General features: G+C 36.2%; 2 protein-coding genes across 2 annotated transcripts in view; one reads left to right on the forward strand and one right to left on the reverse strand.

The window, feature by feature from the left end:
* Nucleotides 1-4,846: 4,846 nt before the first annotated feature.
* LOC116292002 (uncharacterized) lies at nt 4,847-7,934 on the reverse strand. Its single transcript, XM_031699236.2, has one exon. The coding sequence runs from the start codon at nt 7,645-7,647 to the stop codon at nt 5,893-5,895; it is 1,755 nt and encodes a 584-aa protein (XP_031555096.2). The 5' UTR covers nt 7,648-7,934; the 3' UTR covers nt 4,847-5,892.
* Nucleotides 7,935-10,231: 2,297 nt separating this feature from the next.
* LOC116292005 (DNA polymerase alpha catalytic subunit) overlaps nt 10,232-25,116 on the forward strand; it is a 38,239-nt gene continuing 23,354 nt past the window's right edge. Inside the window, exons 1-26 of the mRNA XM_089034340.1 lie at nt 10,232-10,271; nt 10,367-10,439; nt 10,556-10,592; nt 11,417-11,522; nt 12,071-12,133; nt 12,258-12,292; nt 13,318-13,398; nt 13,561-13,620; nt 14,146-14,198; nt 14,597-14,645; nt 15,795-15,993; nt 16,314-16,456; nt 16,964-17,016; nt 17,457-17,523; nt 17,597-17,651; nt 18,054-18,113; nt 18,229-18,283; nt 19,131-19,188; nt 19,579-19,635; nt 20,319-20,372; nt 21,194-21,268; nt 22,172-22,245; nt 23,886-23,950; nt 24,053-24,090; nt 24,559-24,621; nt 25,049-25,105. Coding sequence (XP_088890466.1) covers nt 10,232-10,271; nt 10,367-10,439; nt 10,556-10,592; nt 11,417-11,522; nt 12,071-12,133; nt 12,258-12,292; nt 13,318-13,398; nt 13,561-13,620; nt 14,146-14,198; nt 14,597-14,645; nt 15,795-15,993; nt 16,314-16,456; nt 16,964-17,016; nt 17,457-17,523; nt 17,597-17,651; nt 18,054-18,113; nt 18,229-18,283; nt 19,131-19,188; nt 19,579-19,635; nt 20,319-20,372; nt 21,194-21,268; nt 22,172-22,245; nt 23,886-23,950; nt 24,053-24,090; nt 24,559-24,621; nt 25,049-25,105 — 1,770 coding nt within the window. The remainder of the gene's footprint in view (nt 10,272-10,366; nt 10,440-10,555; nt 10,593-11,416; nt 11,523-12,070; nt 12,134-12,257; nt 12,293-13,317; nt 13,399-13,560; nt 13,621-14,145; nt 14,199-14,596; nt 14,646-15,794; nt 15,994-16,313; nt 16,457-16,963; nt 17,017-17,456; nt 17,524-17,596; nt 17,652-18,053; nt 18,114-18,228; nt 18,284-19,130; nt 19,189-19,578; nt 19,636-20,318; nt 20,373-21,193; nt 21,269-22,171; nt 22,246-23,885; nt 23,951-24,052; nt 24,091-24,558; nt 24,622-25,048; nt 25,106-25,116) is intronic.

Below are 25,116 nucleotides of genomic sequence, written 5' to 3' on the forward strand. Positions count from 1 at the left end.
ATATAAGCACTTTGCAGCATTGAAAATAGAAAAGTCTTTCTGAAATTTTTGTGTTAAGTCATGATGTGTAAAGGCCTTCACTATTTTGACTGCAGAGGCCTTGCCATGTGAATTGTCCTCAGTGTTTATTTCACAAATGTAAAGAACCAAAGAAGATAGATTTCCCATCTACCATGCATTTGCAAATGTATATATATATAGTTTAAAAGGTATACTGTTGAGAAGACCATATAGAAAATAGAAAAAATATATATATAGAAAAATTCCTGAACTCAGTTGGGCAATTCTGAGGTTTTTCATGAAAATGTTCACTTGCAAAAAACCAATTATATATATTCATGGTATCAGCTAGATATTTATTTTTTACAATGCTTCATAAGTATACCTTATGTATTAATCTTAAAATTCCATTGTTTTGGTACATAAGATCAGTAGATTAGATGTTTCTTGGGAGTGCGGTTATATCCTAGTCAAATTTAAAATTTAAAACTTAAAAAATTTAAAACTTTAAAATGGAAGTATACATTTTGTGTGACTCTAAGTCAATGTTATTTCTTTTCAGTTCCAGGTTTTATTTCTTGAAACAGCTCATATATTGACTATATATTAAGCTCTTTTGGAATAGATCATTGGTTAACTACAGAAGTGAGATATAATTGTGTTTCATTTATTATATTTGTCAGAATGATGATATCATTTGGAATAAATAGAAAAAAGAGTTACAGTCACCTTTCACAATGCATTAATCAGTTTTGATTGCATAAAGTATTAAAGTTTACAAGAGGCTAAAAAAGGAGACTTTCTTTTTTTAAAAAAGGTTTACTTTCAAAACAAAACAAACAAAAATGAATAAAATGAAATAAAACTTTAACTAGTCCTAGACCTAAATCTGAAATGCTCCTAATGAGTGATAAGAGTGTGAGCATGAGTCCTCTTTGTACTAACTGAAATTTTTTTTGAAATATTTTTAAAATATAAAAAGGAATTTAGAGGTTTATCCCATCGTATGTGTATAAATTATTGACAAACTTTAATTTTATGCTTGTTCTGATTCCATAGCATCATCTTCTGTCTTACCAATAATGCAGAATAGATTAATGCTAATATTAGAAAAATCCAGTAACCACCTTTGTGGCATCATCAATTTATTAATAATATTTAAGATAATTTTATATAAAAAAAGGCTAAACTAATTAAGTGATCGACTTGTTTTGTATTCATGTTATGAAAATAAGTAAACTCGAAAATATATATTTATTGAATAGGTCATTTTGGAAGCACCAAGACATTTTTTATTTATTTACCTTCTGAAGTGAAACCTAGCTGTGTTCTATTATTTTATATATGAAAAATTAAAACACTCGAAACTTAGAAATTAAAAAGTTATCTCAACAAAAAGCAATTGTCAGTTTCGATATTTAGTAGAAGAAACAATAACAAACATTTTCACAAAGCTAGAAGTTTAAGTTTGTTGATCTATAATTAGCATAAGGAAATATTGTGGCGGAAAATATTCGGAGGCAATAAGATTACAACTTATTACTTGGAAACATCTTTATTGAAATAATTCCATTTGTATCATAAATTTGATTTAAAGTATAGCAAATCTTGTCATATTTGAAAGGTTAGAATGGCAATGATGGACTATTGATCGTACGAAGAATTTTCCCTCGAATGCCCCAGGTATCTCGTTGAAGGCTTCGTGCACAAGAAAGGAAAAAATGCAAATTGTTTCGGTGCTCATCCTTGGATTCAGGAGCTCATTTGATATGTTGTAGAATGACAAATAGCGAACAAAATATCACAGTCTTGAGCTTAAGTATGTTGTTCTGACCTTAAGTCAGCTCAAAATACAAAGGTGGTTTGCAACGATTTTTGCAATGACTATAAATATTGTTGCCCCAAAACAGCATCGTTTACCATGATGATCAATAAGTCAATATTCTTTCAAAGACCATGGACATATTCAATAGGGTCTACAGATTTATCTGCTTGCTCTCGATCTCCAATCAAAGTCAAACTGAAACGCTGGGAGTCATTGGAAATATAAGCATTTTGAACACGGGAAACACTCACGCGTCCGCCATCTTGTTTTCAGGAATTTTGGCGCATGCGCAGCGGTTTTTTAGCCGTGTCATGCTCGGTTCGAACGTGCTAGTATTCAATCAAACGGGAATATTCTAGAGGAATCCCCATCATGGAAAATTTGAGAAGCTTCTAGAGACTTCACTTCCGGCCGCCATATTGAAAACAATAGTACCCAGGTCTCCTCCAATAGCTTTATCGAAAATCAAAAAAACGCATTTTATAGACACTTTTTAATAAAATAAAAAATATTTTAACGGTATTTAAGAAAGGAAGATGTTATTTTTGATATGATAAGACTCCAAAAGGATGTATTTTAGTGATTTTTCAATTTTTTCCCCATCATGGGATCCCTATTTAACTTAGTTTTTCTCAATTGTTTTTACCACAGATAGACCATAATCACAAAGACAACATGGAAGAATCTTCTTGAAGGCACTTGAAGATTCCAGAAAATAATTGGGTTATTAGGTAAATAGCTAATTTTGGAAATATTTGATATTGTTATCTTGATTTTCAAGAACTTTGGGTCCTTGTGACAGGGCTATATCGTCGTTAACCCATACACGACGATACATTGACATTATTAGGAATATTCCAGTGGTTTCTAAATATTGTTCTGGATATTGGAATTTGAACGCTGTATTTCCATATTTTTTGTAATGTGTACTGTGCTTTCTAGAAGTTCAAGTTTTGTATAGTTGTTTACAGTAAAGTCAGTTGTGCAGAATGTTCTAGCACGTTCTATGTACTACATTAGATTGCACATATTCTAGGGTTTTTCTGGAAGTTTCTAGAATGTGGGTTTCTAGATCCTTAGCTTCTATGTTAATTTCCAGAAGGTTCTGGAATTCATATTTTTCTAGAATGTTCTAGATGATGTAAGTTACTATTTTTAGCATGACCATTACATAATCAAGTTTTTGAGAGAGCATATATAATATGGAAGCTCGCATGTGGTGAGCTTAAGTGCTTGATGGCTATTCAGAGTTTGTGTGCTGATCAGGATTTGTGGACAAGAGAGTCGGTTGAGTTAATGGAAGCCACCAAGCAAGTAAGGCAAGTTGTTAAGAAGACTAAGAGTAGACTTGGTAAAGTAAGGTAGTCTGAACTTGTGCTTGTAAGTATGAGCTGTTTGGTCATTTATTAAAGAACGTTGACTGGATTATTGGGTGGCATGTTACTGCTCACCTCTCACCGCTGTGGTCTGGGCTCAAGCCCCAGCTCAGACTATAGATCATATGTGCGTTGAGTTTGTTTGATGTTGTTCTCCCATGCCACGAGGGTTTTCTCCGGGTACTCCTGTTTCCTCCCTCCACAAAAATCAAAATGTGAGTTGAGTGTTGCATGTTGTAAATATAGAATAGAGTGGTAGTGCGTGTTTTATTACCTGTTGTTGGTGAAGCTGGTGTACGACAGCCCTTAATTTTTATCCGCCTCCCATCCCTCCACAAAATAGAGAAAGCTTGCATAGTACAGATATTGCTGTAATTATATTTATTTAATCAAGAAGAAACTGTTACTGTTACAAATATTTTTTTCTATTCTTTTTACTGTTTATCAAGTATTTCTTTCCTTATAGTACACTCAACAAAATTACAGGACTCTGATTGGCCGAGAGGAGTACAATTATAGCGTTAATTGTACTTCATAGGAGTACTGAATTAAGTCGTTATGGCAACATGGCCAAACAATGTCAAAACAATTATTTTCTATCATTTTGTACTTAAACAACATATAAATAAAATTTTAAAGCCGTAAGAACTAATCTTTTTTATGCATTTCAGTTGCGCGTTTGACTGAAAATCGGCGGCCAAATAGACAAAGATGAGTGGCGTCGCTTCGCATTTTTTACTGAAATTTTGTTGAGTGAACTATAAACAAAAAATCGCACGATCTTCTTGTACAATTTGGAATTAATAGACACTCGTAATGTTTTGAAAGTTCTTTAATTGCACTCGCCTAAAGGCTCGTGCTATTACAAGAACTTTCAAAACATTACTCATGTCTATTAATTTCCAAATTGTACTTGAGATCGTGCGATTTCCTATACAAATATTATTAAGGTTTGAAAGTCTTTTAAAAATGCTTTCAGGTATTTCAACAGAACATTTAGCAATCCTAAACTTTTTAGGAAAATCCTAGACACATATCATCATTACATAAATTCAAACTAGAGTACAAACACTATAAGTGTGCGACATAAATACCACTAAATACTGCTAGGTTATGCTAATCCTATTGTTTTCTATTGATTAATTAGCACTATTTACTACTAAATAGTGCAAAGTGTTGCACACTTAACTTTTTAAGTGTTTGTACTCTAGTAATTAAATACAGCCATATATTTACAATAAAAAAGTATTGATAAAATAATAATTTATTTTTTTGGTAGAAGCTAGGAGAATATTAAAAAGAAAATGAAAATGACTATGCAAGATCTAATCAAAAACTATGATCATATAGAATATGGGTACCTATTTGCCGATCAGCAGACAGGATTGCCAATTAATTTCAAGGGCGGATCCAGGGGGGCTGAACCCTCCCCCCCACCCTTCAGCAGATTTTTTATATTGTTTTGCCATTGTGTTGACGGAAGAATCTCAATTAGCCCCCCCCCCCCCCCCCCCCACTAAACTCACTTTGCCCCCCCTAAAATTTTGGCTGGATCCGCCCTTGAATTTATTGTCCACTTAAGCCTGTTGATCAATTCTACTAATTTCCAATAACTGCATGCATATGCCCCGGGGGGGGGGGGGCGTACTCTTGCCTGTTTTGGGTAGGGATGTGCCGCTGAGCCCTCTGAACACTGACCCTGTTCCAGAGTAAAATCGCTGAAACTCATACCCTGTTCCAGAGCAAGATCGGTGAAAACCATACCCTGTTCAGGTATTGCGAAAATGGATACCCTGTTCCAGAGAGGAGAGAGCATGATTTCATATGCCCTGTTCCAGAGTATAATTGCTGAAACTCAAACCCTGATCCATACCCTGTTTGGCGGCATGTATGCGTAGATCGAATATAGGGGACTACCCCCTGGGGCATATGCATGCATAAACAGTTGCGAATCCAGAATTTTGAAAAAAGGGGCTTCAAAATGGTTCCAATTCATGGAAGCCATTGAACCAATCCTGGATTTGCTACTTAAAAAAAAAATCAAATTATGTCATCACAAATATTAATACCTACAGGGCCATACAGATGGCCTCCTAATTCAGTAAATCATCCACCTACTACAGTGGTTTCTTAAACGCATAAAATACACTTTAGTTTATTTAGTACTATTACACTCTAATTATTTTGTTTTCTATTGTGTTTATCTGACCATTAACACTCTAGTTAGTACTCTTGTTTCATGGGCTTAGAGCACAAACAATATAACCGTGAAACTTTAGTAATACTAAATAGCACAATTTCATGCAAATTCCATTGTTTTCTATTGTTTAATTAGCACTATTTCGTACTATTTAGTAATTAGTGTTTCACGGATTTATTGTTTGCAATCTATGAAAACCACTCCAACTTAATTGAAATTTTTATAAAATCCTTGTAACAGTCAAAGTAATTGAACAAAAGAAAAATGTTTTAATGTCTACTTAGTACTGTTATGAAATGGGGTACATATGGACATGGAGCTTTTTGTTTAGCACTGCTATCCGCAGCCATGTTTGTTTTGCCATCTTTTTGTGTAGTTGCGAAAAGCCTTATGCAATTATGTCACTTTTCTGTTAACTTTGGCAATAATAACATTGAAGTACTCTTGTATACTGTACATTTTTGAGGGCCAAATATGTTTATATATAATGCCTATAGAGAAACATGAATGCGTTCATGTCTACGAAGTGTAATTAGTCTCGCAAAGACTTTACTACAGTGAGTACACTGGTACTCTTTTATTTCATCGTGAACTATTCGTATGTGTTTTTCAACATGAATCTTTTTCAGGAATACTTTTCCACACTGTGGACATTTGCAATCTTTAAAAACTCTGCATTTATGCCGTTTAAGGCCAAGAAGTCTACAGTATGACCTTTTACATGTAGTGCATTTGTGTTTTTTGCCTTTATGTGAGAGTTCATGAAATTGAAGCGATGCTCGTCGGCCAAATGCCTTGCTACAGTAGGAACATTTAAATGGTCGAACACCTTCATGGACTACTTGTTCATGCACTTTACAATTGTAACTTTGTGTGAACGCTTTGTCACAGTGCTTACATTTAAAAGGTTTAATGCCCATATGAATTCGCTCATGTTTACGTAATTCGCCTGAGACTCGGAACATTTTACCACAATGATTACATTTGTATCGCTTAACACCTTTATGGATGGTTTCATGTCTTTGCTGGTACTGTTTTCTTTTAAATGTTCTATCGCAATAAGTACATTTGAAAGGTGTAATTTCTTGGTGAATTAGTTGATGATTTTTCAAAGTATACTTTTCTGTAAATGACTTGTCGCACGTTTCACACTTAAAAGGCTTTAAACCACTATGAGTGCGCTCATGAGCTTTAAGTGAGGACTTTTCAGCAAATGCTTTATTGCATTGTGTACACTTATGTGGCCTACTTCCAGAATGTGCTGATAGCTCATGTCTGTTTAGGTTGCCTGGCAAAGTATATGCTCGGTCACACTTGGAGCACTTATAAGGCCGAACACCCATATGGATCAGTTGATGTGCTTTAAGGGCTCCAGCTACTGCGAACCCTTTACTGCACACTGTACATTTGTATGGTCTAACATCAGAATGGATGCGACGCTCATGTAGCTTTAAAATGCTTTTATGCTTAAATGCTTTGTCACACTTCGAGCATTTGTAAGGCATTTGATCTGAATGAATGCGTTCATGTATTTTCATGTTATTTTTTACTCGAAAGGTTTTGTCACAGTATGTGCACTTGTATGGCTTCTCAGCTGAATGAATTCTTTGATGACTTACAAGGTAACTGTGACATTTAAATGCATGGTCACACTTTGTACACTTAAAAGGCTTCGCATCCGAATGGGTAGTTTTATGCTTATTTAAGGCACCTTTTTCTGAGAAAGCCTTGTCACAAGTTGTGCATTTGTATGGCTTAGTGCCTGTATGAATTCGCTCATGTTTGACCCCTGAATGTTGAAATGTGAATGCTTTATTGCAGTACTTGCATTTGTATGGTTTTAAACCCAAATGAACACGCTCGTGCCCCTGGAGATTACCAAATTGCACAAACCCCTTATTGCAGAATTTACACTTGTATGGTTTAACATTGGAATGGATGCGTTCATGCACTTTAAGAGTTGCTAGCTGTTTGAATGCCTTGTTGCAGTATGAACACTTAAACGGCCTGTCATTCAAATGTATTCTTTTCATGTGATCCTTCAAGTATCTTTTAAGTTTGAAGGTCTTTTCACAATGCTTACATTTAAACGGTCGTAAATTTGATTGAATGTGTTCGTGTGTTTTCTGTAATGTAGAATGCCTAAGGGATTTCTTCTTTTCATTTACTTTATCTTGAGATTCAGTCAGATTTTTGTCAGATTTACCATCATGAATCTTAGGCTGCGAATGATTCTTTAGATGCATAAACAAATAGCTCTTCCTCTTGAAAACATTTTTGCACACTGGGCATTTATTAGATGACTTAGAACAGTGTGTTTTGAGATGTTTGTAGTATTCATTAGCCTTTTCTAGAACTATATCACACAACTTACAAGGGAAGCTGTCTTTGTCATGCTGTTTGATCTCATTTTCCTTTTCTTCTTCTTCAGGAATGGCTGCGGTTATAGTACCATTGTCTTGAATAAGGTCACCTTGAGTCTTATGTTGTAGTGAACTTTGGATTTCAGTACTGTTACCTGATGGTGAAGCACATTTGTAAAAAACTCCCAAATCCATAATTATCCAACTAGACAGTCAAATAATTATAGACCTGCTTTCTGTAGAACCAATATCAAATTAAACAATTCACAGTAATAAGTCAAGGGCCAAAACTGTGGAACATGCTACCCAATCACATTAGGTCAGCAAGTTCAAAATCTATTTTCAAAATTACACTAAAAAAGCATCTCATCAGCTGTTATGTCTAAACACTGATCTTTACGTGCTTATTAATTTAATCTATCAATTGAGTTTAATATCTGTATTTTTTTTTTTTAATTAAATTGTAAATGAACTCTTTATAATTACTGATCATTGTAAATTAATACTTTCTAACTTTAACTTCATGTGCATATGTATGTACTAATATGTATTTATTTCTATATATTCATTTTTATATATGACAATATACACCTTCATGCTTCATCAAATAATTATATCTAAATTACCCAAGCTTATATAAGACACCTCAAGAATATAAGCCTATGGTTTCTTCTTTAGGTGTCTTCCTTCTTGATATATATACATTCAATTATAAAATCTGCAATCACTATTTCTTTTATTACATATTTCTACAATTATTGTTAATAGAATTTTGAATACTTGTTACTATATTTCCAGAAAGGTAGATTGAATAAACTGATTGATTGATTGATTATTGTTCCTATCCGTTCATTTTTACCATCTAGTACGCAGGCAAGTGTTGAAATTAAATCGTACATTCAAACCATCTCTCACGGCTGTAAGGGGCTCTCCCATGAGTTTCTACTGGCGCTATCACCCAGTCATATCTTTTTTATCACCCCCACATCTGTAAATCTGTTAACAGGGGTGATTCTGGAGCTTGTATTTTCGATTGGACATGATTGCTTCTACTGTAGACCCAAGAAGTACTTGCCGTTTTATCGAAACGATTCGTTGACCCTTCGACCTGAGACATTCGTACTATACTTAACGGGGGCAGAACGTGAATAATTCTTGTATTAGGGACAGAAACGTATCTTACTTCCCTACGCTGTTCACCAGATACTGCACAACCCATAATATGCCTCCTTGATTCCTTCAGTCAATGATCATGAGATGTTGCCTTGAATGATTTTGATCATAATAATTCCACCTCTTTTACACTATAATTTGTTGTGTTTTGTCTTGGCAACGGTCGACCATTATGTTGTGTTACCATAACAACGGATCATTATGGCGATAATATAAAGCGTTGTCATGGTAACGATAAATAAACGCGCTTATTTAAAGATTATAAACCTTAATTAGTTTTGCTAAGGTCCCGCCAATTGCGGTATCCGAAAAATTTGTGAAAACGGAAGATTTCTGATCTCTGCGGGTTGGTTAAAATTAATTACGTAACTTTTCGAATACGGATAAATACGTGCATAATGAACAATTCGAAAACTCTATATTTTTGTGAACGAGGCACAGTGTTTTGAAAAACGGCATAGAGGATACATCGATCCCGAATTCTTTGTTATAACCTCCCTAGTTACTAGCTGTTGCTATGCGTCGGAAAAGCTAAAGAGTGTTTAATTTTTGAAACACTTTATATATACCATAATTTCTGGAACAAACCGCGATCGCTGAAAATTACAATTGTCTGTCTTAGAATATAAATGCATTTTAATTGTATGTAAAAAATCGATATCTCGATCTATATATGATATTTCGCAATGAGTCTTACTCACGAGGCAACGATGGGTCATTCTGAGTTAACTTTTGTCGTCCAGAACATCAAAGGGTTTGGTGTTCACAGAAAATGTATTAACTTACGAATAAAGGTCCAAAATTTACTTCAAACTTCTTCTCTATCTTTCTGTTTTTTACTTCTTTATTTTATATTTGGATATCAAACGACACATTTTCAACATTGTCTGATCAGCCTTGAGCAACATAAAAGCGGGTTTTTTCTCTAGTTACCTCCCAAAAGCCGCAAAGTATTATGGGTATGTGAAAGAATTAAGTAGTTTTTGGCTTAAGTTTATCATAGCCTACCCCCTAAATCCGTCCCTGATAGATAAATCATCAGCCAAGGAGGAGAATGAGAATGAGATCGAGAAAGACAACGAAAATAAAGACAAAAATGAAAATAAAAATAAAAATAAAGACAAAAATAAAAATTAGGACAAAAATAAAAATAGACGAAAATAAAAATAGACAATAAACTGTACATTGGGCAGCCTGTACTATGAAATTACCAACCCTCCCCTCCCCTAACATTCCTATCAACCAATAAGACACAAGCTACTTTCGCGCCATTTTTAATACTTCCAAAACCAATATGGCGCCAACTGGAGTTACCGAAGCTGACCAACAAGACGGTATTTCTCCTTTCTCGTTGCTCCGATTTCCAGGAATTTTACAGTTTAAAAACACAGATGTATAATTTACGCCTTGGTATATATTTTTATCTCAGATACGCTCGCTTCTCGTCGTTCAAGACGTCCTAAGAAGCAGAGTAATGCAGCGACTGCCCTGGAAAAAATTAGGTGAACTACAATTTTGTTTAAAACTTTATTATCTTTAATTCTAAGATTTAATTGATGCTGTTAAGAAAATTATAATTTAAGTTACATATTGTGTCATTTATTTGGTTATTTTTTAGGAAATTCCGAGAAACAGGAGAACGTTCGGCCTTTGAGGTGAGAAGAAAATCAAAAAATGTTTTAATGTTGGTCGAAAACTCATTCAAATTTTCAAGTTTTCCTCCCAATACAAGGATGACTTGCTGATCAAATCTGGTATCAAAAATTTTTGTCATTAGCATCTCGCTCAGGAGACTTGGGAATCACTCTCTGTGAGGTTAACATATAAGATAATTTTATTATGAATGGTCCGGCAATTACGACAACAACGAGGATCATTTTTTTTCAAACTCTGAAACAACCTCAGCTCTGGGCTGATGTAAGTGAGGGCATGGCTAACTCACAGATGGAACCCTGATACAACCTCTGGGATGATCAGTGGCAGAACCAGGGGTGGCAAAGGGGGGAATAGTCACCCCCTCCCCCCCCCCCCTCCTTCGTTTGATCAAATTTCTCAGTATTATCCTTAGTAAGTCACCCCCCTTTTCCTCACATTCCTGGTAAAACATTTGTAATAGTCACCCCCATCCCCCCTGCCTTCTAAAATTCCTGGATCTGCTACTGCTGAGCTAAGTCAAGGCATGGATAACTCACAGATAGAACCCTGAAACAACCTCTGGCTGATCTAAGACAGGGCACAGCTAACTCACAGATAGAATGCTGAAACAATCTCTGAGCTGATCTAAGGCAGGGCACGGCTATCTCACAGATAGAACCCTGAAACAGCTAACTCACAGATAAAATTGGATAAAATTAGAATTTAGGGTGGTTGGGTTTTGCAGAGAGGAAAACTAGAGAACTTTAGTAAAAAATACTGAATAAGTCTATAAGTTTTAATTGGTTTTAATCCTAAGGTATTATTGATTGGATGTTTATAAAAGGTTGGAGATGTGAAGGATGTTTACAAAGTTGTCTCAGAAGATGAGTACTCAGAAGTTGTCAGAAAGCGACAGGAAGATGATTGGGTTGTCGATGACGGGACAATAGGTAACGTACAGTAGAACTCCAATAAACACTCCTTGAGGGGGAGATTTTTTTTAAAGGGATAGAAAAGTTATTGAACCATCACCCAGTTGAGCCAGTTGGTTTAAGCATCACTATACACGCAGTCAACTCTCTTTACAGCGGACACCCTCGGGACCTTTACTTGGTGTCCGTAATAGCAAGCGTCCGAAATAACGAGAAGTAATTACGGTCATTTCTTCGTCATTATAGCAAGGTGTCCGTAATATCAGGGTGACCGTAAGGCAAGAGTTGACTGTATTGTGTCGGAGGTTGCGGGTTCAAGACTCCACAGCCCGACCAACACACAGGGTCTTAAAATATCGGCGGTGCTGCATTTTACTCTAAAAATTTTGAAAATCGTTAGACCTTGGCCTGACAGTTGTGTCTGATTAAGAGATGTTAAACAGCGATGGCCTGTTCTTACCATTCTCATTCATTCTCATGACCAATACCATCATCATCATCATTTTTTATCATTATCATCATTGTTATTATAATTATTTTTACCTAATCTTATTTTTTATTTCTAGATGGCTATGCTGATGATGGAAGAGAGATATTTGATGATGAATTGGATGAAGACTCGAGCCAAGGTTAGTTTACATGTACAAAATTCTTTTGTTCAAAACCATCAAACACAGTTCAGTTCACAGCAGAGATCATAATTTCAGTATAGAAATGTTTTTGAATTTGTTTATTATCTTCGTACTATTATAGCCAAGAAATCTGCTAACCAAAAGTCTAAAAAACCTGTAAGTATGACTGGTGTTTTAAATTAATATTTATTCATTATTGAGATTTCAAATAAAATGAAATAAATAAATTTACTAAAATAAAAATACTTTATTTAACGAGGGTGACATACATTACTGATAACCCAGTAGTTTCCATTATGGCCCTCCTACAATTAAACTGAAATGAATGATTAAATAAACATAAAGCGTGTTAAGAATCCCAACTGGCAAGGAGGCAAACCAGTTGGCTATTAACAAGCATGGTCGAGAAACTGAATCTGAACTAATCAGGAATTGGGACAAATACAGTCTCAGCTAGTGGCCACAGCGGGACTTGAACCCGGCACCACCAGATTGCAAGGCTGACGCTATGACCACTCAACCATGCTGCCTCCATTTTGCCTGCAGACTGGTACTGCACATTAGATCACAGGGTCATCTTCAAGATACATTGCAGGGCACAAAATTAATGCTTGCAAACTCGCAAAATGCAGGTGAAATTTTGTATTTAGCGAGTGACAAAAATGTAACTAGCTAAGTTTTGCGAGTATGACCACAGTCCAGAAATTGAAGGACTGAAAAGTTTAGAACCAGCATCAAGTAACATTTGTTATTCACCGCGTCCGATCGCTAGTGACTTTGAAATTTTTTCGAATGAAAAAAAAAATTGCTAGTAAGGTTTTGCTAGTGGGTTTAAAAGTTAATTTCGTGCCCTGCATTGCAACATTTTCCCATACCTTCCCATTATCAATCCATTAAGACATTAGTAAAGGCCACTGCCAGGGTTTCTTTACATCCTCAGTGGTTCTTTTATGTCCCTCCGATGCAGCCTGTGTAGTGTGGAGAGATAAGACTGCCTTTTTCTATTCAAGCATGATTGCTTTTTCATTTTTAAGCTGGTCCTCCTCTTTCTGAATTCCATTTACCCTAAACGTTTCTCCATCTTCCTTCTCCTTTCTTTGTCATTCAACCTCATCTTGATTCTGTACTTACTTTTTCTTCTATTGTTGGTCAATTAACATTTTTTATTCATTGTTTGATAGAATGTAAAAAAGCCAGTTGTTAAACCAAAGACCATTAACAAGATGTTCCTTGCTGCAAGTGCCAAAGCCAAGAAGACAGAGGTGTGAATATGTTTTAGGGATATAAAAGTATAACTACAAAGGTTGTACTTGGGTTTATTGAAAATTTTGTATCAAAAAAAGAGAAAAAAATTGCCTTCAGTTTTTTGAAGATTGTAGTAATCCAGAGAATGTATGAATTTTTGAATCTTACAACTTTTTCAGTCTGATAAAACGACTCTTGGAAATGATGACTTTTTGGACGATATTCTCAAGGAAGTAGAGGTAAGATACAAGGTGTTTAATTGCTTAAATTAATAAAAGATAAATCATTTAATATGGTATTGATACATAACCTTTAAGCTAATAATAAAAGTGAAAGTACAGGGAATAGCCCCAGATGGCATAGCTGCTTTAAAATTTTTTTAACAGCTTTATTGGCCTTTAAATTTCTCAATGAACAAAATAATTAACAAACCTACTGAAGAAAAAATAATAATACAAGAAAGAAGGACCAAGAGGGTGGGCACGAAGCTGGACCTAGAGTCCCATGCGAGGCCCCTCCCCACAAATTCTTGATATGAGCATTGCATACCCTTGTTCTGCCTGATTCCACGAATCTCAGATAATAGAAAGAGTATGGAAAATTGCCTTGGCTGGCAAGACTATTGTTTCATAAGAGTTAAGATGAAACATGACTTATAAGACAACTTAGGGTTATTACATGTTGTTCGACATGAAACATAAAAATCCTGTTTGTGCCAAATATTTAACAAATTATACTGAGAGGCATTGCTTATGTTTTTTTAGAATCCAAGGTCTAATCCAATAAAGCTACCTAAGTCAAGGCTGAATCCTTTCAGGTATGTTAAGCAACCTTTGGGGAAAAAACCACTAATTTATTCCATCATTGAGTGCGAAAGTAGATATTGAGGTTAACCCTATCGTGAATATCTCCTAGGATCGAATTGGAATTTAGTAGTTGATTTTTAGGGAGTGAGGAAAACCAGAGATTCCAGAGAAAAACCCTTAAAGTACAGGAGAGAACCAACAAACAACTCAACTCACATACAACACCAAGCTCGGCTGGGCTCAAACCCAGACTGCCTTGGTGAGAGGCGAGCTTTCTAACCACTACAACACCCGTGCTTCCTGTTGATTTGTCTGCAAAGTAGAATTCCCCAGAGAATGAAACGTTAATGAATTTTGTATGTGTTTGTTGTAAAACATCGCAATTCTTATGTACAAATACTCCCTACAGAACCCCCCCTGGTGTTCCAACTCACAGAGCACCTCCAAGAAGATTGCAGGTATGCACATGTAATTTTTTCCCAATGTACATGTAAGTGTAAAGGTTACATGCACATTTCACATGCATCAAGGGTCATAGGCTCATAGACCTTCTCGGTGTAGACATACATGCACTTAAATAAAATAAATAAATAAATAATCCTTTTTTCAAGAGGGTAGCACTTAATAGATATTGGCTAACAAACCTGTGGCCCTCATTCCATGATCGAATTGGAATTTAGGAGTTGATTTTTGCGGAGGGAGGAAAACTGGAGAACCCGGAAAACCCTCGAAGCACAGGAGAGAACCAACAAACAACTCTACTCATATACAACACCGAACCCGGCAGGACTCGAACTCGGGTCGCATTGATGAGAGGCGAGCGCTCATGCCGCTACGCCACCCGTGCTTCCCATGAACTTCTCACATGCATCCAGGGTCTTGGACTCATAGACCATCTCGGCTTTGCCGTAATTTTTTCCCATTTAAGATCATGTTTTACCTAGAGCACAAGCTCTCAACCAATCAAAAAGCAAGATCTACATAACAGTATAACAGTTATTTATGTACATATATATTTTTTTAAGGAATATTAAACACGCACGTGGTTATATACTGTAATATAAACACGCTGGGAGCTGTAGAACAAGAGAGATGCAAGTTTAGGAACACAAGGCATACCTGAGTGTTTATCTTGCTTCTCTCATGCTCTACATCTCCCAGAGTTTTTATATTACAGTACAGAGACATAAGCAGCTGTTTTATATTGCTTTTATGAAATATTTCTGATATAAAAACAGTAGCCAGCCAATCAGCACACTCATTAAATCTCTAATAATTTATAAATACATATATATTATTTATTATGTACTGTTTAATAAACGAGCAGGAGTGTTTTATCGGGTATAAAACACGAGGCATAGCCGAGTGGTTTTAGACCCGATAAAACACAATCTGCGAGTTTATTGAACAGCTTAGAAAACTCATGATGTATGTTCTCATAATGTACAGAATTCTTTACGAAATGAACCAAGTTTGATAGAGAAAATCCAAGTTAAAGTTTATGCAAATGAAGATGAATCTATATCCGATATAAAACCTCCTTCATGGTCATGATTTCTATTTTGTTTTCCTCATGAATTATGAATGAGTTTTCTAAAATTTTATAGTCTGCAGGCCGTCCTGCAAGACCGTCATCACTGGATACCATGAGGCCCTCCAAGATGGCATCTCAAGTGAAGCCATCTCATCTAGCCAAGCGTAAAGCATCAGATTATGATGATGATTACAGTGCTAATAATAATGATGGTTATGGAGGCATGGTTGGAGAGGCTGTTGACGTGAATCAAGGAGACGATACACAGGAAGGTGAGTAGTGCAAGATATTGATGATGACAATGGTTTGCTGATGATGATGTATTTGATGATGATGGTGATGTTATGTACATGATGTTGATGATAATGATTATAATGATGATGATGGTAATGATGATGGTGTTGTTGATAATTATGATGATGGTGATAATGTAGATGATGATAGTGATGTTATGTACATGGTGATGGTGATGATGATGGTGATGGTCATCATTATGATGGTCGACTACAGCTGTATATAATACAGGCATTAATTATAGCATCTTTTCATATTATTTTAAACTATTGTACATGTTTTTTTTTGCTTAATGCAGACCATGCATCCAATAATGTACAAGAAACAGATATGGCATATGACGATTATGATTATGATGTCAATGATGACTTGGGGGATGCTGCTGCACTGGAAGCACTAGATGCAGTAGAAGATCGTAAACCACATATCAAGCAAGAAAAGGTGGGTAATTTCTTTATTTTGGTTGGATTAATCCATCCGTTCATCTGTCATTCCCACCTATCAACCCATCCCACTCCATCCCATATTATCCCATTCATCCATTCATCCACCCATACATCCCAGTTGTTCAACTATTCATCCATCATTCTACTTTTTTATCCCACCAATCCATCTAACCATCCAATGCTATCCCATCCATCTCATTTCATCTCATCCATCCATTTTTCCATCCAACCTATCGATCCATCCCAATTGCCCTTTTTTCATCTCATTCCATCCATTCCTCTCATTCCATTCCATCTTTCTATCCATTTTTTCCTTTTCACCTATCCGTCCATCCCACTAATCTATCTATCCACCTTATTCCATTTGATCCATCCATTTATCTTATTCCGTCCCATCGTTTCATCAATATTCCTATCCCACCTATCCATCCATTCTATTTGCCCATACATTCATCTCATTCCATCCGTTTATTTACCATCGATTTAAATTAATTTCTTGCAGATGGAGGAAGAGGAGAAAGAAGAAAAACCAGCTCCCAAGCTTCTGCCATCAACGTAAGAAAATCGTTTGCTTTTGGTGACAAACTCACCCCTCCCCCCACAGTTGACATCCTTTAAAACTTCAGGATAGATGCAGGGATCAAAATGAAATGGAATATTTAAATGGGGTTGAAGTAGTGTTCCCATGTTGTTATTCATAATAGGGACTTTAAGATTTGCAAAATCTACGACGGCGACGTCAACCGGAAGTGTAAATAACTTCTCTTTAGGGTTCTGTTCATTGGAGATTTCATTCAAGATATTGTCAGTAAAGTCAACTCATCCACAGGGAAGACAGACTTTGAGGGAGCGAAACCCCAAAGTGAAGTTATTTACACTTCCGGTAGACGTCGCTGTTACAGATTTTGCAATCTTAAATCCCTACTATAATCATGACCAGTGACTTCCTGGCCGTTATCTTAAGAACCTAAAGTTCCAAAATGTTTCTTTTTTAGGAGAAGAGAGCTAGATGGTGGCTCTGCTTGGGAAACGATTTTGGGTCAAGAAGACTGTAAACAAGAGGTGAGATTAGCTCTTTTTTCATAAGCTATAAAATATGGAGGCTTGATTCATCTACTTTCCTTACAATTGCTAGGTTATGATGGAAGTAAACGTGGACTCATCGTCTTTACCTTTAGAGGATGTCAATGGTATGTCGTGTAAAAATCATCCTCTTCTAGTTCATGCTCTTTTATTCTTTTACTCATTCTTTTATTTAGTGATTCACTTATTATTTATATGATCCATCCATGGTCCATCCGTCCATCATCTGTCGGTCCATCCATCCATCCATTCATTCATTAAGTCATTCATCCATCTGACCGTCCGTCCAACCATCCTATCCACCCACCATCCATCCATCCATTTATTAAGTCATCCATCCATTCATCCTTCCTTCCTTCCTCCCTTTTATTCCTTCATTAATTCATTATTTCATTAATGTATTTTTCACTCTTTCATTCATTATTTCATCTAGTCTTTCTTTTAATTTTTTTTTCATTTATTTGTCCATCATTTTATTCAGTCATTTACTCATTCCTTTTTTTCTTTAGGTGAAAAGGTCCTCAAGTTTTACTGGTTTGATGCGTACGAAGACAGATTCAGACAGCCTGGTATGTGATGCTTGAAAAGCTTTAAAAACCTTGAAATATATCATAAACATTGTCTTCCTACCTACCACAGAAATAACCTATCCTAACTCAATACTGTCACATTTTTATTTCGTAGGGATTGTTTATTTGTTTGGTAAAGTGAAGATCAGCTCAGCAGATAAATTTGTTAGGTGAGTCTAGAGTTTATTATCTCATTCCTGTTTCCATTGTCTTAGGCCTTTATTTTACCTAAAAATACACAGGTGATTATTGAAAATCTTGCGCACTGATTGGTCGAGTAACTCACACTATCACACGATAATCACCTCCAGCGATAATCCAAAATGGCAGCCAGCCGCTTTGCAGCTGTTACCGGAAAAAAATGTCTTTTATCTTCTTTTTTTTCTTTTTCTTTTTTGAAAGAATCACCTGTGTGTTTATACTAAAACAATTATTTGTCTCAGCCTCAGTGAATATCTGAAAATATTTACCTAGCCACTCGAAGACTTGCATCTCGGTAAATATTCCCCGATATTCACTTTGCCTTCGGCGATTAATGGTTAAATATTCTTTACTTCTGCATATGACTGTTTCCCAGGATTTAATCAGCATGAATACATAACTCAAGCCAACAGGGAGTCTGTGGAAGAAATTGCCACTTGTCTGGGCAAACGCTTCTCGACCATTTAATGGTTATACTTATGTCTATTCATGATGACATAATCTGCAATTGCGCATTAAGTCGTCACCGCCATGTTGGTGCCATTTAACAAAAGATTTCTCATTAGCATCCATTGTTAACCGCACCAAAACGTTTTTGTCTTTTGACTCTCGTGGGAATGCTTGCAACTCATCAATGAAGCTAGTCATTATGTTTGGGCAGCCATAATTATTAGTGCTGACAAAACATGTGGTCTAAAGAATGTTGTGCTTTTTTGACAATAGCACAGAAATGCTTTGAGTAACACCTGAATTGCATCTGCAATTTATAAGCATTATTAGGAATGAGTTAATATTCTTCATTAAATTTTCTTTCAGCTGCTGCGTTGCCGTCAAGAATATTGACAGAATCATTTACCTGTTACCAAGGGAAAAAGTAATGATGATGGTGATGATGATGATGATAATGTCTGATGATGATGATGATGATGATGAAAATAGTTAATAATTATGACAATAAAAATAGTCATATTGAAGATTGCTCCACACACACTACCACTACATTTCTTGCAACTCAACACTCAACCTACATGTGGGGCGGCACCCTTTTGATAGTTTTGTTCCTAGGTGCTGCACTTATTTGAGAGCGGCATTTAATCAGGGGCAGCGCTTAAACAAGTAAATATGGTACACAGCAGTGAGAGATGTTGCTGTATTGCCACATCATACCCAATAGATTTCTTGGAGTTCAAATTCAAATATGTTAAATAAATATCATACCAGTAAATATATTATGTTGGGCCTAATATACGCTTGTTTTTCATAGCGCTTAAGTGCTGGACCAGATTCTGATGAACCAGTTCTTATTAAGGATGTTTACGAGGTATGTTAAACTTAGGGGGGAGGAGAGGGGTTGGCGTTTATTCGCTTGTCTGAGGGCTTTAAATAATGGCCAGTATAATTGTTTTTTCTGCAAAAAATTTTGAGATCTAAGGCCCGTCCACACTATGCCGGATAAATTTAAATCCCAATTTTTATTTATTCGGTTAGGCCTACCGTCCACACTAGTCCGGGCGAATCCGGAACAATTCTTCACCAAAAACGAATTTTTTCGAATACGGTCTCCAGAGTGGAACAATTTTAAAATGCCAGCTAACCATATTAGTGTGGACGGAGAACATTTCGTATCCGAATTTTTTCGGATACGATGACGTCATGATTGTCATGGAAACATGGTGGGAAGGCTAAAAGTTCACCGTGGGCTCAATTTCAGCTTCGATGCACATGCTCAGATGTGCAATGAAGCGTTTTTGCCGCCTCTGATCAGACTAGAGTGGACGCGAAACATTTTATCCGTTTTCATGTGTGGACGGAAAACTTTTTTTTCGGTTTCGGTGTGAAATTTGCGGCTTCAAATTTATCTGGCATAGTGTGGACGGGGCCTAAGTGAGTTTGACCAATGAAATCCATGTTAAAGTGGAATGCAAATGAGGAAGATGATGATGGTGATGATTTGTAGTTGTGTTTTTCTTTATTAATTTTTTCATAATTTATTTTTTAAATAAGGAATTTAATGAAAAGATTGCTAACAAGAACAAGATTATGAAGTTCGTTTGTAAGGTAAGGCGTTAAAATGGAAGGTAATTGAAGGTGGTCTATGACACATGGCACGCAGCTTGTAGCAATATTCAATTTAACCTTTGATTCCATATTCAACCTTTGATTCAATATTCAACCCCAAATTCAACATTCACCCCACTTCTCACTGCGGCCAAAACCGTGTAATCGTCGTAGATGGGTCAGTTTTGGAATTTAACACTCAACATTGAACTGCCAATTCCATAATTCTAGCTAACCATTCTCTTTCTGACTTCATTGTTTTCTTTGATTAACGGCAACAATGATTGTCGCAAGACCAAAGAAATGCGGCTTATTCACCTATTGGGCACTCTTAGTCCCAACGGGATTAATGAATGCTTTACTTTCAACTAACCTTTTCTTTTGTCTTTTGATTGTTTGTTTTTGTTTCCTTGCCTACCTTGCTGTCATTGGTTTCTTTTGTCTTATTCTATCATATATACACTCCTTTCTAACACCTCTTTCTCTTTTACTCCGACGAAGGACTAGCGTCCGAAACGTCAGTAAGTTTTTTCATCTTTTTCACGGTGTATAATTTACCTTTTTATCATTACTGTTTCATTAGAAACACCGACGCAGCTCACACTAGTTTTTAGCTAGTCACATCTGCCATATTCAATCCCAAATTCAATATTCAACCCCCAATTCCATGTTCAATCCTGTGAACGGGCTAGGAAAATGTAACCACACCTAATGTCAAGCAAGGATTGCAGCAGTATTAAAGGGAGTTGAAAGATTAGGCTTCTAGGGGACAAAATGATTTTAACATTTTTTTACTGATCATCTTTATTTGATTCCTTTAGCCTGATAGCAAGGACTACTGCTTTGAAGTCCAAGGTGTCCCAGCAAATTCAGACTACCTTATGGTTAAATACTCTGTAAGTAATATATACAGTATGAGTGGCCGTGTTGTATCCGATATACAAACTCGAGGCGTAGCCAAGAGTTTGTACATTGAATACAACACGGACACGAATACTGTAGATTACTTATCAAACGTCTAGGTTAGTTCCTTTGTGTTTCGCTAAAATGTTTGAGATAAAAGTGAATCTGGCCAAGAAAATCCATCTTAAAGTTTATGCGAATGAACAGGATTCTATATCTGATTTACAGAACTCTTTACGGTCGTGATTTCTGTTGTGTTTTCCTCATGAATTATTAATGAGTTTAATAAGTTCAAAAAAACCCAAATTTTAAGAGATTTTTAAATTGACTTTCACAGGCCTGGGGTGGATCCGGGGGATGTCTTGTCCAGACATCTCCCTAATGCCGTAATTACTCTTTAGCTTTTTTTTAAGCGAAACAAACAACCTTAAAGATGCATAATATCTCTTTATTTTTTTCCGGTCCATTATCCTAAAAAATCATGCGTTCTGATTGGCTGTTTGAGTGGGCTGTATTTTGTCAGTATCTGCCCGCGCACCCTGTACGGTTTCCTTTGCCGCTAAACGACAACACAAAAGGATAACAAAAACAAGTAAAAAAAAAGTTATTTACCGTCCTATAGTCGGTCTGGATAGAGAAAAACTGTGCCCTCGGTCTTGAAAACGGACCTCAGCCTAACAGCCTCGGTCCGTAAATTCAAGACCTCGGGCACAGTTTTGCCCTATCCGGACCTCCTGGCCTACATTTCTTGATTTGGGACACCCCCCTAACAAATTCCTGTTACTGCCCCTGTTCCAGTTTGTACAGTAAAACATTAAGGGCAAACCTTGCCTGTGATTGGCTGAAGTTAGCATGAAGGGTACATTTTAACTGATGATATATTTTTATTTCTTTAGGCTGAGTATCCACAGTTACCTGAGGATCTCCAAGGAGACACGTTTAGTAAAGTTTTTGGAACAAATACATCAAGGTAATTTTTTTGATGTGTTCATAAGGATAGATTACAGTAGAATGTGTAGTTCCAGAAATTATCCATACCCCCCACAGAGAAATTTTGAATTTCCTAGGGGTAGAGGGGGGGAGGGGTCAGTGAAAGCACAAAATTACAAAGTTTGTAAGGGAGAAAATTGGAATTTCGTGGGGTAGGGGGAAGGGGTTTTTTGAAAAATTTCTCCGTGGGAAGGTATGGATAATTTCTGGAACTATGCAATAACCTTTTGACTGTAGTTATGATGATGATGGTGATATAATGAAAGAAATGATGATCATGTTGTGGTGCTTTGTGATAATGATTAGAAAAGATGTCGTAATAATGGTGCAGATGATTATGTTGATTACAGTGTTGGTTGTGATGGTGAGGATGATGGTGATAGTGATGATGAGGATGTTGATGACGACGATGATGATGATGTTAATTTTGTTGATAATGATGATAATGATAGTGGTGATAATGATGATGAAATTCAAGGTGATGATGATGTTGATGATAATGTTGATAGTGATGATGATGAAAATGATGATGTTGGCGATTATGATGGTGATGGTGGTAATGATGATGATGATAGCTATTGGTCTGGGTGTGAGATGATCACTGATCATGATGATGATGATGACTATATTAGCCTGGATGTGAGATGATCACTGATCATGATGATGATGATGATGACTATATTAGCCTGGATGTGAGATGATCACTGATCATGATGATGATGATGACTATATTAGCCTGGATGTGAGATGATCACTGATCATGATGATGATGATGATGACTATATTAGCCTGGATGTGAGATGATCACTGATCATGATGATGATGATGATGACTATATTAGCCTGGATGTGAGATGATCACTGATCATGATGATGATGATGATGAATATATTAGCCTGGATGTGAGATGATCACTGATCATGATGATGATGATGATGACTATATTAGCCTGGATGTGAGATGATCACGATGATGATGATGACTATATTAGCCTGGATGTGAGATGATCACTGATCATGATGATGATGATGACTATATTAGCCTGGATGTGAGATGATCACTGATCATCATGATGATGATGATGACTATATTAGCCTGGATGTGAGGTGATCACTGATCAAGATGATGATGATGAATATATTAGCCTGGATGTGAGATGATCACTGATCATGATGATGATGATGATGAATATATTAGCCTGGATGTGAGATGATCACTGATCATGATGATGATGATGATGAATATATTAGCCTGGATGTGAGATGATCACTGATCATGATGATGATGATGATGACTATATTAGCCTGGATGTGAGATGATCACGATGATGATGATGACTATATTAGCCTGGATGTGAGATGATCACTGATCATGATGATGATGATGACTATATTAGCCTGGATGTGAGATGATCACTGATCATGATGATGATGATGATGACTATATTAGCCTGGATGTGAGGTGATCACTGATCAAGATGATGATGATGAATATATTAGCCTGGATGTGAGATGATCACTGATCATGATGATGATGATGATGAATATATTAGCCTGGATGTGAGATGATCACTGATCATGATGATGATGATGATGACTATCTTAGCCTCGCTATTCTTTAGTCTAGAACAGTTACTGCTGAATCGTAAAATGAAGGGTCCATGCTGGCTCCACATCAAAATGCCTCGTAAGTACTGTGCCCTGCAAACTCCTTGAAAACTGTAAACAAGAAATATTTAAAAAAATTCTTGGTACAAAATATCATTTATCGTTTTTTTTTTAAATCTAGAACTTGCCAACCAACCAGTTAGCTACTGTAAAGTTGAGGTAATTAATGACTAACAGCGTAAAAGTATGACTTCATTTAATGTTAATATTGGTTTACTGCTATGCACTGGCTTTTTGCTGCCAAACAAGCATTTATATGCGTTATTTGGTGAAACCAGCCAGCTTCGCATCAGAATGTGTTGGTTTAACGTACAGAAGCCTGTGTACAGAAGTATATGTGAATACATTAAAGGTGGCAATACTTTTGCACATTGCACTGTAATGCTCCATCATAGATGTCTACAGTGTTGTGCATATCAACTTTCTCTCTATCAGTGCACTGTATGTTCCCTTTTAAGGAAATTTAAATCTACAACTACACTGATTAGAAAGAAGTCGAAATAAGTGTATGAGGTCATTGAGGATTGAACAACAGCTTGCAGCACAATTAACATTTCAAACAAGCAAAGCTTTTTATTCCTTCTTTACTTTTATTATTAATGATATAAATTATTGTCTTAATTGCAGGCTTTTGTTAATAAACCTGATCATGTGATGTTGGCAGAGGAACAAGATGACCCACCACCAATGGTACAGAGTTTTTCAACAGAATTTTTCAACAGAATTTTTCAACAGAGTTTTTCAATAGAAACTTCGATGTAGTTTTTCTCTATCTTCTCTAGTTTCCCTTCATCCTTGAAAATCAACTTCTAAAAAATTCCAATTCAATATTTGGGCTTCTACCTAGTTTGGAGTCTAGCTCTGTTGGGATTGTCCCACACTGTCATACAAAAGACTAAGCTTAACAGGGTATGAACTTCAGTGATTTTACTCTGGAACAGGGTCAGGGTTCAGTGGGCTCAGCGGCACATCCCTACCCTAAACGGGCAGGATTACCCCTCCCCATGGGAAATTAGGCCTAAAACCAAGTGTAAAAAAGTCACCCTACCATCATGTAGTTGTGGTCTAAACTTTGGGTTGTTTATTTTAATAGCTTCTCAATCTTAATTTCTTTTAGGTTGTCATGAGTCTCAGTATGCAAACGCTTATCAACCCCAGAACACACACTCATGAGGTAAACCATTT

The sequence above is a fragment of the Actinia tenebrosa genome, unplaced genomic scaffold (assembly GCF_029948245.1).
Source record: "Actinia tenebrosa isolate PJP-AT-01 unplaced genomic scaffold, QUT_ActTen_1.0 PGA_scaffold0__85_contigs__length_37466705, whole genome shotgun sequence".
NCBI classification, from domain to species: domain Eukaryota; kingdom Metazoa; phylum Cnidaria; class Anthozoa; order Actiniaria; family Actiniidae; genus Actinia; species Actinia tenebrosa.